Source organism: Callospermophilus lateralis, chromosome 2 (assembly GCF_048772815.1).
Source record: "Callospermophilus lateralis isolate mCalLat2 chromosome 2, mCalLat2.hap1, whole genome shotgun sequence".
NCBI lineage: Eukaryota > Metazoa > Chordata > Mammalia > Rodentia > Sciuridae > Callospermophilus > Callospermophilus lateralis.
In genome coordinates this window covers 138,957,622-138,975,322 of record NC_135306.1, presented here as the reverse complement: position 1 = coordinate 138,975,322, position 17,701 = coordinate 138,957,622, and the positions used below count along the sequence as shown (strand labels likewise).

The 17,701-nt window shown below is 37.5% G+C and overlaps 1 protein-coding gene across 6 annotated transcripts in view; it reads right to left on the bottom strand.

The window, feature by feature from the left end:
• The window catches only part of Picalm (phosphatidylinositol binding clathrin assembly protein), a 100,017-nt gene extending 83,243 nt beyond the window's left edge, over positions 1-16,774 (bottom strand). For 4 of the 6 annotated variants that reach the window (XM_076846557.1, XM_076846559.1, XM_076846558.1 and 1 more), the window contains exon 1: positions 16,327-16,772. In XM_076846557.1, the coding sequence (XP_076702672.1) occupies positions 16,327-16,456 (130 nt within the window). In that variant the 5' untranslated portion in view covers positions 16,457-16,772. Of the gene's footprint in view, positions 1-16,326 lie in introns of all 6 variants that reach the window. The other 2 variants (XM_076846562.1, XM_076846561.1) reach the window with 2 other exon arrangements.
• Between the last annotated feature and the right edge of the window lie 927 nt (positions 16,775-17,701).

Here is a 17,701-nt window from a genome sequence, read left to right as displayed (position 1 = left end):
TAAACAAATAAAATAAAGACATGCTATCCATATACAAGTACAAAAAAAAAAGAAAAAAGAAAAGAAAAAACCAAGAAGGAACTGGGGTAATAAGGTTGATCAAATTGTTATGTGCATATGCAAATATGGCATAATGAATTCCACTATTATATATAATTATAATGGACCAAAAAAATTATTAAGAAAGGAAACCAAAGCATTCCTTCAGTTCCTTACCAAAAGATCAAAAGCATCTCTCCTATAACTTATTTCCTCTTGTATACAGTTTTAAAAAACAATTCAACATAGGTTCACACTTTTTAAAAGGCCAGAGAGAAAGATAACTTACACTTTGACAAGTCAACTAAAATTAGCTGTGCATATACTTCAAAGTAAAAGCAAACTTTTTCTTCTCCTCCTAGTGGTTATTATAGGTACACAAAAGATTATAGTTCAAAAATACACAAGCAATTATAGCAAGGAAAAAAAACTGAAGCCATGATTATATAATTCCAGTTATTAATAAGGATATACATAGAATTCCCAAGTCCATAATACATACACATAGAGTTCATACAGTTCAAGAAACATAGTTCTCCCAAAAAGCAAACTAAATTAAAGATCCATGAAACACATTATTATTAATAATGCTTACATTCCTATGGTCCTAGGAAATAAAAATAAGAGATAAAAATAAGACTAGAATAATAGTCCATAAATTCATGATCTAACCAAATCATTCAAAGATGATTTGTTACCGTGGCAGAGCATATGGTGATGGATTAGTGTTACTTCTTATATACCTTTCATTTTGACAACAAATACAGGACAATTTGCCACTGTACAGCACAATTTGGCAATAGTTAAAACAAGCACTAGTACCATCCTTTTTGAGTTATCAAATTCATAACGCTGATATGAACACTCTGAACTGATCGAATGAACCAAGTTATTAAAGACCAAGATACTTGAATACTTTTAAAAATGAAACAACAAAAAGCTGTTCATGAAATAGTTTACTAGCCCAGTACTCTGAGCCCATTATTTCCACCTAAGATTTATTAAATAATTACTAAGACACTTTTATGCAACAGGCATGATATTCTGAATACCAGTGATACCAAAATGAATAAAATGGAGTCTAGTTTTTAGAAAAGATAAACATGCACAGGCTGCTTTGTGGGGTGAAAAAGAAAATACCCTACAGAGGGACTGGGAAGCAATCCGATTACAAGCTTGAAGGAGAAAAATCTCATCCTAGGCGTCAAGATCAGCAAAACTCCTTGCCTTTCCTATTTTCACATTGTCAGCAGAAAATAAAGATATAGTGTAATTCTCAAAAATGGACTCTAAGTATGGTCCAACTTTACCTACAGTAGCCAAAAGCTACCAGACAATAACTTATATCTAAAGTATGACTAAAATGTATATACTCCCTCCACAACTGATCTCAGACAATCATTTCAGCTGTATTTCTCATTATACTCTGCTTAGCTCTCTCACAGGCCCAAAGAGCCCCATTTGCAGATTCATTTGTTTCCCAAACAAAACTCCAGCCTTCCCCACCTACAAAAGTCTGTGCACACTTTTTCCTCCATATGTCTATTGCTCCTCACTGCTTATCATTTAAAGTTCAGTTCTGTTCCTTAGCAGCTCGGGAGACTAGAACAGGAGGATTATGAGTTCAAGGCCAGCTTCAGCAAAAGAGAGGCACTAAGCAACTGAGTGAGACCCTGTCGCTAAATAAAATACAAAATAGGGCTGGGGATGTGGCTCAGTGGTTGAGTGCCCTGGAGTTCAATCCCTCATACCCCCCCCCCAAAAAAAGGAATTATGTCTTCCTCTGATCCTCCCCCAACCCCTGCTTGGTATTGGGAATTGATCCCTGGACCTTGTGAATACTAGACAAGCACTTTACCACTAAGCTGCAACACCCAGGCCTTTTTAAATTTTATTTTGAGACAAGGCATCACTAAACTGCCAAGCCTGGTCCTAAGACTTGTGATTCTTTTGACTCAGAGTAAAGAGTTGCTGGGATTATAAGTATGCAACTACACCCAACTCATACACCTTTTAATGTAGAGATCAAGTGTCATTCATTTTTGCATTCTTTTCTAGACCCTGATCACTTTCCTTCAGCATCTCACTTACTGTTTCTAATCAGGATTTGTACAGGTCCTGCTCAACATTAAACAGAATTCAATCTCTGAATGTTTGGCCTTCATTCTTACTCACACACCAAGCAAAAGATTTTAAATATTTCCTATGAAATTTTATGAAAATACCATGAAATATAAAAAGAATTCTCACTTTTTCTACTTAGCCCAAGAAAAAGCTAAAGTCTCACAAAATGATAATCTTAAAGAGTCTTAGTAGGTCTTTAAAAAACAGCATGGAGGCCAGGCACAGCAGCGCATGCCTGTAATCCCAGCAACTCAGGAGGCTGAGGCAGGAGGACTGTGAGTTCAAAGCCAGCCTCAGCAAAAACAGGTGGGAGCTACTCAGTGAGACCATCTCTAACTAAAATACAAAATAGGACTTGGGATGTGAATCAGTGGTTGAGTGCCCCTTAGTTGAATCCTTGGTACTCCTCCCCAAAAAATAAACAAACAAACAAAAAACCAACCAGCAATGGAGACCAGGAGAGAAAGGGCACAGATGAAGTAGTTAGTAGGAAGAAGAAGACCATCCTCCACTCATTATAACTTACTGAAAGCATATACTTCATTTCTTACTATCTTTTTTTTACAGCTTTATTTACAGTGTCCTATATAAAAATACACAAGCCCTTAGCAAATAAAGCCTTATAGCTTCCTGCTGTAAGATTTAGACTACTGCAGATAACCAAAAAAAAAAACCCTAAAACCAAGGACTATCCAAAATCCATTTCTGACAATCACACATAACAATAATAGCATTAAATAAAAGTAATAAAATAATAGTACCAAAAAACAGAAGAGGAGAAGAAGGAACTGCCAATATTTAATAAGCTATGTTTGAAATCAAACATACCAACAAAGAGGGGAGGAGTGAGGAGAGTGGAGTGGGTATGGGGATGGGAAGGAAAAATGGAATGTAAAGGACATTATTACCCTATATACATGTAAGATTACACTACTATTGGTGTGACTGCACCATGTTCAGCCAGAGGAAGAAGTTGTGCTCCATCTGTGTTCAATGTGTCCAAATGCATTCTACTGTCATGTATAACTAATAGAACAAATTAAAAAATAAAAATGACTTTAAAAATAAATAAAATAAAAATTTAAAAAATATATATAAATGTGTGTGTGCACACACATACCAACAATAGGTATATCCCAGGATAAATATTTTAGTGTGTTAAACTGACCTGATTTTATATAACCTAACTCTGAAAAGTTGATTCCAACTCCATCATTCCTCACATTTTCAATCAATATGGAATAAAATGTACTCTTGGTTATGGGGGGGAAAACATTTAAACAAGCCACTATTATAGCAGAGACTATTACTCATGCAGCAATTTTCTACTTTCTTTAAATGATCCCAAACTACTATTTCATAACACACAGAAACCCAATAAGAAATTCATTCTCCTTGATTGTTTCATATACATGCTATATGCTGTATTTAGCATAATGAAAAAGACATACAGGAGACATATCTATAAACAATTATAAGCACTATGAATTTTTCCAATATATAAAAAGTGTCATTATGGCAAAATACAAAATCCTATAGAACCATGGGATAACACTTTTCCGTGTGGACAAAAACATACTTATTCAATTATTATGCTATCTCTTCAATCACTTGAAAAACTACATACGTTGAGAACCTAAAAAACACACAGTGAATCAGGCTAAGTGTTCCATCCAGCTGAGAGGATATTCAACCTAAAAAAAAAAAAAAAAAATCCCATTTATCCACAACAAACTATGCCCAGTACTTGGGATTAACATCAAGAAAATATTTTTCTCCTCCACAATTTTCTATTTCTACATTGCAAAAGAAGATAGTAATTTAGATTCCATGTTAACTTAAAAAAAAGGGGGGGGAGGGGGGAAACGCAAATATTTTTAGTTTCCTTTTACATAGCCTTGTTTCCTGCTATGGTCTAAATGACCCCTTCAAAACTTATGTTGAAATTTAACTGCCACTGAAACTGTATTAGGATGTGGAACTCTAAGAAGATGGCCCTGAGGACTCCACCCAAAGCATTAATGCCATTAATGGAGAAATGAGGGATCTATAAAAATGACCCCTTTCAAGTGCTCTCTTGCTATATGATATCCTCCTTCATGTTATGACACAATAAGGCCTTCACCAAATGGTGAAGCATTGTTATTGGACTTCCCAGCCTCCACAAGTGAAGCTTATTTTCTTTATAAACTGGTCAGTCTGATCCCAGTACAGTGCACATGCCTATAATCCCAGCAATTCGGGAAACTGAGGCAGTAGAATCCCAAGTTTGAGGTCAGTCTGGGCAACTTAGAGAGACCCTGTCCCAAATTAGAAATTTTTTAAAAGGCTGAGAATTAGCTGAATGGCAAAGTGTTCCTGGGTTCAATCCACAGTATCACAAATAAATATATATCAAAATTTTCAAAAAGGACTGGGGATGTGACTCAGTGGTTAAGCACCCCTAAATTCAATCCCTTGTACAAAAAAAAAAAAAAAAAAAAGTGGAAAGACAATAGTCACAGAATGGAAAAAATGTAGCAAATTTTATAAGAATCTAGTATCCAAAATATGTAAAATATAGTACTTTCCTAGAATCCCAAATAAATAAAGAACCAAATTTAAGCAAAAGGAATGAATAGACATTTTTCCAAATAAGATATACAAGTGCTCAATAAACACATAGAGAGATACTAAATATCATTAATCATTTCCTAGTGCCAGACTAGGGATATAGCTCAGCCTAACATACATGAGGCCCTGAGTTCAATGGCCAGTACTACGAAAAATAAATAAATAAAATAAAAATAAATAAAACACTAGGGAACTAAAACAAAACCACAATAAGATACCACTTCATATCTTCTCTGATGACTACTTAAAAAGTAAAAAACAAAAATCAAGTGTTAATAAGAATATGGAAAAACTGAACCCTTCATTCATTGCCAAATAGTGCAGCTACTATGGAAGTCTGGTAGTCTGTCAAAAAGTCAAACATATGATCTAGCAATGTTAATCTTAGATATAAACCCAAAAGAATTGAACATGTTCACGCAAAAACTTGTAAACAAATGTTCACAGCCATATTTTCCTTTTTTTTTTTTGGTGCCAGAGATTGAACTCAGGGGCACTCAACCACTGAGCCACACCTCTAGCCCTGTTTTGTATTTTATTTAGAGACAGGGTCTCAGAGTTGCTTAGCACCCCACTTTTGCTGAGCCTGGCTTTCAACTTATGATCCTCTTGCCTCAGCCTCCCAAGCTGCTGGGATTGCTGGTAAGTGTCACTGCACCTGGCCACAGCCATATTATTCTTGATAGCAAAAATAGTAAACAACCCAAATGTTCACCAAGTGATGAACCTATAAACAAATGTGATATATCCATACAAGGGAATGCTATTCAATTATAAAAAGGAATAAAGTACTATTACATGTTATAAGAATGAACCTTAAGGGCTGGGATTGTGGGTCAGCAGTAGAGCAATAGCCTACCATGTGTAAGGCACTGGGTTCGATGCTCAGCCCGACATAAAGTAAAATAAAGACATTGTGTCCACCTATAACTTTATATAAGTATATATAGAGAAAGAATGAACCTTGAAAACATCAGCATGCTATAAAGTCAGATACAAGACCATACATTATCCATTTATATGAAATGTCCAGTAAAGAAAAATTCATACACAGAAAGCAGATTAATTGTGGTGAAGGGTAGAGAGGTAACTGAGAATAATTGTTAATAGATACAGAATTTCTTCTTTAAGGAATGGAAAATGTTCTAGAATTAGATAATGGCCATGGTTACAAATAATGTTATGACTATATTAAATACTACTGAACAATACACTTTGAAACAGTTTTCACATTATGTTTATTATGTCTCAATTTTAAAATTATTAAAAAACCACACACAATTCTCTGTCATAATTATCTCTGAATTAGTTAACTGCTAATATTTCAAGTTATTCCATTTAATGCATGAATCAAATTTCTGCAAACACTTTTTTAAGAGATGATCAAAAAGGTTTTGCAGCCAGACATGGTAGTGTGTGCATAAAACATCAGCTACTTGGGAAGCTGAGGTCAGCATGGACAATCTAGCAAGACCCTGTCTCCTAAAATATATATATATATATAAAGGGTGGAGATGTAGCTCAGTGCTTGCTTAGCATGTGTGAGGCCCTGGGTTCAATACACAGTACCACAAATTAGGAGGACTAAGGGTGGGGGCAGGGAGGGTTTGCCAATCCTCTCCAGGAAAATACCATCCATTATTGATTGTTCACTGTACACTTAAATTTCATTAATCTTTTTGCATATTAGATGTATTTAAAAGGATACATTTGTTCTTCTAAAGCACCCACAAGATAGCTAATTATTTTATTAGCACATTCAAGATGAAACAAATACCCCTTGTTCTCAGCGTTTATAGTCACAAGAGACCTATAATTAGCAGAAACAAGGACATTAAAATATAGTACATTCTGAAGTCACCTGTACAGTATATCTGCAATCTTTATGGAGTGAAGTGTTTTGGAGAGAATGCCTAGCTTCTTCAGTCACTACTTGGAATAACTGCCCTAGAGTAAAATTTGGGCTCCTAGAATTCTTTTAAGTAATAAACTAATGCTGTAAATACTAGCACATTCCTGAAATCACTGCTGGAATTCCAAGTGTTCAAAAGAAAACTTTAAACAATTTCCATTAGCCCCTGGGGTATCAACTTCTAGTCTAGATTTAGTGACCTTACTTTTACTATCATTACTACTAGCATACCAATCCTTACTTCACACTTATATAAGGGTTACTTCTAAATCAGTCATTTCTTTTCTTTCACATTTTTACATTATCTGCTAAGTGTACTTCATCTTTGCTTAATCAAAAATGAACCTTCCACAGTCACACTCAAGGAGGCACCCTTCACACAAGAGGCCAATATGACTGGCACTACCTTGGAGTGGTACAAGGAAAGAGCTCTGACAAACACTGCAGATCTATTTCTGGTCCTCCGCTTAATTCTTAAAATTACATTCTACTTTCAAGAACATGCCCTCAAAATATGCACTTTAATATATAGTTCAAATTGAGCAGCTATAACCAAAACCTTTGCTCTAACAATGTTTTAGAAAACACTACCCAGTATCTAAACAAAACTAAACCTCTTAAGGTCTCAAGTTCTAGAAAACACACAGATCATTGTTATAATGTGTTATCAAAACATTACTAACTTTATATATAAATTTTTAACCAGCCAAATACAATTCATTACAACTAAGATAATTACCATAAAGAATATTCATAAATGTCTGCTGGAATAGATCTTATTCTATTGCCATAAGTTGTTCATGGCATAGTCTGAGATATGCAAGCAGACTAAGCACTCAGAGGGTTGTTGACTAGGTATACTTTGGGAAATACAGAAAAGTACAGGGGAAAAAAGTTCCTATTGTACAAATAAAATACACATAAACCATACATACATACACACACGGTTTATACATATAACTACTGTTTATTATCAAAATTATAAACTTTATAAATGGTGATAATGCTGGACTAACAGGACCATGAAAATTATTCAAGGAATGTTTTTCGGAAACAGGTTACCTAGTGAAAACAACGGGCTGCTTTCCCCAGGGCTTGCCTAGCATGCCTGAGGCCCTGGGATTCAATCCTCAGCATGGTAAAACATAAACAACAACAACAAAAAAATGAAAGCAAATAGTTTAAAGAAATTTTAAAAGAGTGGAGATGAGGGTACAGCTCAATGGTAGAGAGCACTTGTCTGGTACGTGCAAAGTTCTGGGTTTGATCTCCCAGCCTCACTAAAATAAAAAGAGAAAAAAAAAAAAATCACAGGATTTATCTATCTTAACAAAGAAATGAGGAAAATATTTTGTGTCCAAGGAATGTTGTGTGCAAAAGCAAATAGGTTCTGGTGGCATTTGCCCGTGATCTCAGGGACCACAGAGGTGAGACAGGAAGATCACAAGTTCAAGGCCAGCCCAGGAATTTAGAAGATCCTATTTAAAAATAAAAAACAAAAAAGGCTGGGGATATAGTTCAGGTAAAGTGCTCCTGGCTTCAGTTCCAGTACCAAAAGGAGAAGAAATAAAGGCAAATAGTTTGGATGTCAAGAAACTCCTTTTGGCTTAATTGATATTAACCTGCCTGTTCTTAATGAAAAAAGATTGCTCTGGGAGGAAAGGAGGAATAGAGAAAAAACAAATAGATCAAGAGCTCCAAGAGTTCCAATTTAATGACAGACTTTATTAAGATCTTGAGGGGAGGGGGGTTTTTAGATATCATTGCTAGACTCTTTTTTCCCCCAGTGGTCACCTTTCTAAGTAACACTGCACATTCCTTCTAATCTGCCTAAACAGTGTGAAATAATCAAAGGACAAAGTCACAAGTCTTCCAGTGGTTGGGTCGCTATTAACTACCAAATCAAATCCAAAATTACTTGGAGAGTTCAGGATCTCTGAAATCAAGTTCCTCTCTGAGTACAGTTTTCTAACTACCAAATGAAATCCAAAATTACTTGGAGAGTTCAGGATCTCTGAAATCAAGTTCATCTCTGAGAACAGTTTTCTCCCCTATAATATATACCTTTCCTTAGAGGTATATTATTTAGGATCAGAACCTTGACACTTTTAATAGGTTAGAACCGCAAAGAATTTTTAATCTGAGTTCTATTGATATTGTTGTTAGAAATTAAAGCCATTTAAAAATATAAATTTTCATTTAAAAATAATAAAATCTATTATATGTTTGACAAAATTTCATGGAAAAAAACTGTTTTCCAAAGCAAAATTTTACAAGAGTGGAATTATTTTAAATTTTTGTAACACTTTAGTATCTGGCTTAATAGAAAACAGTTGGAATGATTCTTATGTGCTAATACATTCAATATATTAGAATATCACACACATAGCCTCTGAAAACCTTCACTGTACACTAGTGAAGGAATGAAAATTGAAAAGACAAATACTATCTTAGTACATGAACACAGTTTTTTAACCTCACAAACTTGCTGAAAGGGTTTTGGGGACTATACCAACAAAAGAGCAGAGGCAACACAATGGAGCAATGATAGTCCTTTATCTGTGAAAGTGGGACAACTGGACATTCACACACACACACACACACACACACACACACATACAAAAAAAATTGTATAGACACAGACTTCACACCTTTCACAAAAATTAACTCAAAGAAAATAGAGAACTAAATGTTTAAAAATAAATAAATAAATAAAGCTCCTAGAAGACAACATAAGAGAAAAATTTTAATGGCCCTGGGTTTGGTGATGACTTTTTAAAGATACAACACTGATAGCATGATCCATTAAAGACAGAATAGCCAGGTATGGTGGTGCATGCCTGAAACTCCACCTACTTAGGAGGCTGAGAAAGGAGGAGTGCAAATTTAAGGCCAGCATGAGCAACTTAGTGAGACTGTCTCAGGTAAAAAAATAGAAAGGGCTGGGAGATGTATCTTAGTGGTAGATATGCCCTGGGTTCAATTCTCAGTACCACCAAAAAAGAAAAGAAAAGCTGGATTTCACTGAAATGAAAAGTTTTCTGCTCTGCAAATGATATTCATAAGAATAAAAAGGAAAGCCACAGACTGGGAGGAAAATATTTGCAAAAGATACATGTGACAAGGGACTATAACCTAAAGTTTACAAGAACTCTTAAAATTCAATAAGAAAACAATTTACCTTTCAGAAAGGGCCAAAGAACTTAACAGAAAGAAACCTCACCAAAAAAGATACACAGCCTAGCTGGGCACAATGGTGCATGCCTGTAATCCCAGCAACTGCAGAGGGTAAAGCAGGAGGATCACCAGTTCAAGGCAACCTCAGCAATTTAGGGAGGTTCTAAGCAACTCAGCAACCCAGTTTCTAAATAAAATAGAAAAAAGGGCTGGGAATGTGGCACAGTTGTAAAGTACCCCTGAGTTAAATCCCCAGCATAAAAATTTAAAAACAAAACAAAAAACAGAAAACCTCAACAACTGAGAAAGACTGTTTCAAAGTAAAAAAGAAATCTGTTGAAAATGTATACACATAAAAAGATGCTCCAGATCTTTTCATTCCATCATCAAGGAAATGAGGCCAGTTAAAACAACAATGAGCTACACACCTGTGAGAATGCTCAAATTCTAGAACAGTGAGAAAGTTAAATACTAGTAAGGATGTGAACTACAAAAACTCTCAATCATTACTGATGGAAATGAGAAATGACTCTGGAAGTGACTTTGGAAGACAGTTTTGGCAATTTCTTACAAAATTAAACATACCCTTTTTTTTTCTAAGAATTTAACCTTTATTTTATTTATTTGTTTTTATGTGGTGCTGAGGATCGAACCCAGTGCCTCACACGTGCTAGGCAAGCACTCTACCACTAAGGTACAACCCCAGCACCAAACTGAACACATTCTTAATATAACATACACACAAATGTTGACAGCAGCTTAATTTATAATTGTGAAAATTTGGAAATAACCAAGCTGCCCTTCAATAAGTGAATGGAAAAATAAACTGTAATACATCCAGACGATGGAATACTATTCATTCCCCAAAATAAATTTTAAGCCATGAAAAGACATGAAGGAATCTTAAATGCATATTACCAAGTAAAACAAGTCAATCTGAAAAGACTATATATGTTTCCAACTACGTGGCATTCTGGAAAAGGCAAAACCATGAAAATAGTTTAAAAAAAAAAAAAAAAGCAATGGTTTCAAGGAGTCTGAGGTGGTTAAACTACTTTGTAAGACCCTACAATGGTAGATACATGCCATAGGCTTTTCCAAAACCAAGGAATGCATCATAACACCAAGAATGAATACTAATGTACATTATGGAGTTTGGGTATAATGTCAACATAGGTACATCAATTATGACCAGCTGTACCACTTTAGTGAGGGATATTGATTATGGAGAGGATATTCATGTGGGAATAGAGTAAATATGAGAAACAAGCAGCTCAATTTTGCTGTGAACCTAAACTGCTCTAAAATAATATTCATTTTCTGGGATAGAAAAATAATTATGTAAAAAGTCACACTGAGATGACAGTACAGACTCCAAGTGCTACACTACTTGGGTTCAAATCCCAGTTCACCTCTTCTAGCTATATGACCTTGTGGGGAAAACAGAGGCTCTCTCACAAAGCTGTTAAATGGAAATGAACTAGTTATCAAATACAAAGTGTTCTGTAAGGCATCTGGCACACATTAAACATAAACACATAAACATAAATTTTTATAAAAATAAAATCAAACTAGGTATAAGCACAAAGAACATGGCCATTGCTATCTTTCTATTAAAACAACTTGAGAAACCCTTAATGCTTTGAAAATCTGGCAAATCACAACTAAACATAATTTTTAATACAAAGGTTTATGTTAATCAAGATTCCTTTTAAATGAATATCACTAGCCAAATCTAACTGCCCAAAATAATTCTCCATGAAAAGAATAATATACACAATGAACACAAAAAATTCTAAAAGGTCAAATCCAAAATTTTGATTCTCTAGAGAAATGCATAAAGCAGTTCAACTGGGAACATACTGAGACAGAACACAAAGTAACGGAAATGCCACTTTAGCCACCAAAAGAACAGGAAGAGCAAATATTAAGCCTTTACTCTGCAAATACCTCTTCTTGTTAGGGTTCTAACCTTGTGCCAAAAAACCTTTAAATTTATTTTTCTTACTTCTTTGATTTTGGAAGTGGAGAAAATAAACAGAGGTAACTTTCTACACATTAGAATCGACTTTTGTATTAAATATTCTAGCATACAATTTTATTTAAATTAAAGAAATTCTGATAAAATAAATTTAGGGGCTGGGCCTGTAGCTGGGGAGGGGGGGCAGAGCACTTGCCTAACATATGTGAGACACAATGGGTTAGATCCTTAGCACCACATAAAAATCAACAAATAAAATAAAGACAAACTGTCCATCTACAACTACAAAATTTTTTTTAAATAAATAAATCTGGGGTGTGGGATTGTGGCTTAGTGATAGAGATCTCATCTCACATGTGTGAGGCACAATAAAGATATTGTTTCCATCTACAATTTTTTAAAAATTTAAATAAATAATTTAAACAAGTGTATTTTAAAGATATCAAAGGATGTGTCTCATACAAATGCTTTACAAATAATATGAAAAAAATAGCCAGGTCATTATAAAGTGTTTCACTTCTCACCCACCACTATAACTTTAAATCCAAACACAAACACTTAAAAAAAATTATCCAAGCCTGGTGCTGTGGCACATGCCTATTAATCCCACTAGTCCAGAACCTGAGGCAGGATTGCAATTTTGGCCAATCTCCAGCAATTTAGTGAGACCCAGTCTCAAAATAAAAAGGACTGGGGATGTAGCTCGGTGGTAGTGTTTGTCTAGCATGCACAAATCCCTGAGTTCCATCGCCAGGTAAAGGGGGGTGGGGATTCAGATATATAAAATATATAGTAAACATAAAATGCATAGATGTTCAAAGTCCAGTATTAAGCATATCTTAAAGTAAGCCCATTAGTGAGGCACAATCACTTTAAAGAAATGTTTTAGAATTCATTTACTAATTACAAATAGGACAAGAACAAAAATGGTTGAATGTCAGTCTTTTAGAATACAAACTTTGGTTGACCCTCTTTCTATGGGTTCTAATCCTCGAAATCAACTAACCTCAGATCAAAACATTTGTGGGGAAGGGGAACTGCACAAGTACTTAACTTGTACAGACTTTTCTTTTGTCATTATTCCTTAAATATAAAATATAATGACTATTTACAAAGAATTTACATTGTATACATATAAGTAATTACAGATGATTTAAAGTGTAGTATATAAGTAATCTAGAGATCCTTTAAAGTATAAAGGGATGTGTGCAAATTATATGCAAACATTATGTCATTTTACATAAGGGACTTAAGCATCCACAAATTTTGGCATATGATGGGGAGATACTTGTGCCTGGGAAACTGAAGTCCTTCAAATATAAGGGCTGCCATTCCTCTACCTTGATTTTGGATAGCCATAAGAGGCCTGATATTACATAGAAATCATTTATTTTTACATATGTTTCAAGTTTAATGACTCTTCACATTAGGGATATTAGTTAACTTTTATCCATTAGTGCCTATAAGCAAAGAAAAAAGATCCTTTCTTCAAGAAGTATACAATGTAGTATGAATTAAGCTATAACTCACGGATCATAATAATCACTTCCTAATATGGAAAGATCCTGGGAAGGAAGTGTACAGAAACCACCGCCACACTCTATGGCTTATAGGGAAACAACAGTCCTAAGCATATTATGTTTTTGTCAAATGCTGCCATTTTAAGTTGTTTCCTTTTGGTTCAAATAAGTAGGCATCAGCTGTTAGAGACATTAAAAAGTACAAAGGTGTGGTGCTGAAAATCTGTAATCCCAAAGACTCTTGGGAAGCTGAGGCAGGAGGATCATAAATTCAAGTCCAGCCTCAGCAACTTAGTTTGACCCTGTCACAAAATAAAAAGGGCTGGGGATGTCACTTAGCAGTGAAGTGCCAGAGTTCAATCCCCAGACCAAAACAAACAAACAAACAAAAAAAAAATCAGGAGTACAAGAGAACTAAGCTTTCATTTAAGAAAAAGTTTTTAAACTTCTAAGAAATAAGTCATTTGTGATGATATATTTCTGTATAAAGCCTAAACTTCATGATGTTTACACTAAGAATTTTCAATTTTCTCAAAGCATGTTGAAGTGTGGGAGAAGCAAGGTATTTAGTAAACCACTGGTTGGTGAGACTTTAAATTTATTTCATCAATGAGAACTGGTTTCAAGGACATTTAAATTGCATTAAAGGCCAAATAATATCACTGTGTTTTAACTCCTCACTGAAAATAAATGGATGCACTTTATGTATATAGTTTTTTCAGCCAAACATTATCAAGTATACTCAAGTTCTAAAAATATGGGAGTTTGAAAACACAGCAAAAGAGAAAAAGAAATAAAAATGTCAGATTATCCTCAAAATCTAATCCAAGTTAACATTTGCAGTAGCAGCCATTACAAGAAACAAGGCTACTAACATTTATAAAACTACAAACAACTCTTCAACTCTTCAACCATAATCAACCTACTGTCTATCCCTTCAAGCAACTTTCAAAAAGAATCACTTCTCCATTTGAAATAAGACACACCCTTACATTGTAACACACCCTTATATTGTTATAACTTATTTTGAATGAGGGAAAACAATTCACATAGTCAAGTACTTTCTTCTTCCTCCTACACACACACACACACACCAGAATTAAGAGTGTTAAGGTAAAATAAGTTTTGGTAGAACAAACTCCCATCTTTGGAAGGGACATAAGCAGTAGACATGTCTACTCCAAATATAAAACACTATGGCTTCATAATGCACTGTAAGGAATTTTCTATTTATACAAGTGGATCATTTAAGTATATTCTCCATTCTCTAAACTGGCTGAGACTGAGAAGTAACAAGCACCCTACACTGCATGAGTGTCACAGAGAACCAAACTAATGATTTTTTACAAAACTTTTCCACAAATCACAATGAATAATGGTTCTGTCTGTAGCAATTACTTGTTCTAACAGCACTTCATGAGCAAAGTATCTTGGAAGAATTCACATTTTGTTAAAAAAAAAAAAAAAAAAAAAAAAGCTGTTTAAGTGCAATGCAAGTATTACAAGCCCAAAGTCCAAATGAAAAACCAAAACAGGGCTCCTGACAGTGAATTCCTTTCAGAACATGCTCACTCTTGTTTCACATGGTAAAAGCAAAGTAACTTTCATGTATGATGAAAGTTATTCAGTCTAATGTATCCAACAGTCATTTTAAAAGGGAATTTGCGACTATTTCCTTACTCTCTCCTGAAAAGTTTCAGGTCAAAGCTCCGGTGGACTTAAGGATTGAGAGATCCACTGAGCTTTGTACCCTGAGGTAAAGGAGGTGGCTTATGGGTGGCTTCTGGGTTTAAAAAAAAAAATGGGAGGAGTTAGTTCTACTAATTGAATCTAAGTTACTGAATGAAGCAATACTATGCTGTATTGGAAAAGTTCGTGGCCCAAAAGATAATCAGCATGAATTAAAAAATATCCAAGATGAAGCGCCAAACATCTTTTTACCATTGTTTTTAACCAAAGGTATGTTATTTGTAGATAATTTTATTAATTCATTTTGAACAACAGTCTGCATACTTAAGCTTCTAAAGTTTCACACTTAAGCTTCTAAATTCAAACCGCCAGGGTTAACAGTTCCAGGAACTGACATCAATATCAGCAAAGCCTTTTTCCATATCCCCATTCGATATTTTTAAAAAATGTGGGGGACTGACATTCTCAGCTCACCCTCACCCCAGTCAAAAACACAGACAATACAACGATTAAATTCCACCAGAGGCGACTAAAAATACCAACTTTCCACAAAGCTTTCCCTAAACCAAAGTGAATCCCTTTACTTTTACTCCTCACGAAGAAGGTAATATGGGATGAACTTCGGGTAACTGGGTATGATACTGGAAAGAAAATCAGTAGAAGGAGTTGTAGTTCTGAAGCTATAGAGGCAAAGAAAGGTAACCCAAAAGGAGGAGGAGGAAAGGTGGAAGAGAAAACCGGGAAGGGTGAAGAAGGGAAGTGGGAACCACTTCGAAGGCTGCGGAGTAACAGGGTCCAAGGAACCCGAAGTCCATGGAAACCCGAAAAAGGCTAATAGGGAAACAATGGGGAGGTGAGTCCCGAACAAGCGTGGAGACGCTCGGGAGAGGGCGATGAGGCGGCACGGGACGGGTGGGATGGAAGGGCGAAAGGCTGCAGTAGACAGGAGAAGCAGGGGGTGAGAAGCAAGGCGGGGAGGCAAGTTGGGGTGTACTGGAGCACGGGGGTGCATTGAGCGGGGAGGCCAGGATCCCCTAGGATCTGAGAGGGGAGTGGCTTGCCAAGAGATTTTTGGAGAGGGGACGGAGGGAACGGAGGCCGTGAAGGCAGGTGTGATGGAAGCAAAAAGAACACAGCTCGACAAGCAGAGGACCCGCAGCGCCAGATAAGACGTAGGGAGGAAGAGGCAACTGGAGGAGAAAAGAAAAGAGATGGAGAAAAGGACGAGGACTGCGCGGGCGTGAAAGGGGTCCGCGGTGGGCTTCACTCACAGTCCAGGTGCTTTTTCTTGGGGCCCATGATCTCGTGGGTCGTGGCCTTGCATACTGTCTTGGACACCGCGGAGCCGGTGACACTGTGCTGGGCGGCGGTGATTCGGTCCGTCAGGCTCTGGCCAGACATCTCTGCGGCTCCTCCGCCACCCCTTCTGCTCGGCAGCCGGCGGGGACCGGGACCCCCAAGTGCTGGAGGGCCCCCACCCCCCACCGCACCGCACCCCCTACCCCCACCGGCTCCTAGCCCGCCTGCCGGCCTGGGGCGGGGCTCAGGGCCGCGCGCTGCCACTCAGCCTGCAGAGAGCCGGCTCGTGTTCCCCGCGGGGTCCGACACGATGTCGAGCAGTTCCTTGCCCCCGCCTCAGATCTGCCCACCCCTTCCCTGGTCAGCTGGAGCCGGGCTGGGTAAGAGGGACAGGCAGCTGCAGGAAAATGGCGGCGCCAGGCTCCTCCTCGGAGCTTTCCGGGCTGCCCCGGGTCACGTGACTAGGGCACCGCCCCTCCTCCCTTCTCCCGCCCCTTTTTCCTTCCCTTTTCTCCTCCACGCCAGCCCTCCCTCGCTCGGCGAGGGAAGAGCGGGGCGGCGCCCGCGCGTTACGTGATGGAACCCGCCCGGCGGGCGCAACAGGAGGCCGGCCCGGGGGGGAGTGCGCGGCCCGCCGCGTCACGTGGCCCTCTCTGCCAACAGGTCGCCTAAGGCTGGGCCCCGGGGGTCACAGAGGGGGGGCGGGGCGGGGGAGGGGCCCTGAGGTCGGCGCGCTGCGGGATGGGAGGGCCTAGGGCCTGAGGTTGAAACCCGCGGCTTGACAAAGAGGAGGTGCAGCTGCTTGCATAGCTTCTTCTAAGGAGGAGGGTGTCAGGGCTCTGACTCCCGGGGCTTTCCTAGCCGAGTCAAGACTGTGTTTGGTGAAGCCCCCAAAGCCGTCCTCCTGGCTTAAAGAAAAAGGTTCCAGCCAATCTGCAGAACCTGCCAGCAGGCCTCTTCACGGTGGAACTGTTGAAGCTTCCTGTTTGTTTACCCCAGAAAGGTTTTTTTTTTTTTTTTTTTTTTTTCTCTCCCTTGTTACTTGAGAGACTTTGAAATGTCACTTGGTTTTGTTTATCTCTACTCTGAAAACTGGACACGTAGCTTCGAGTCTAAATTTAGATACTAACCGGCCAGTATTCATCCTCTAGGGTGTCAAATAGGACAGGAAACACATAGCTTCGCTGGAATTCGAAAAGGGAAGTAGTAGGATGATGTCAACAGCGATTAGCTTGACCCTACAAGGCTGACTGCTGTGGTGATTAAAGGTCCAGACCTTAGAAGGAAGTGAGAGGGGTAGTAAATGGAGAAGTTCCATTCAAAGGGTCAGAAATAAGTACCGCCATC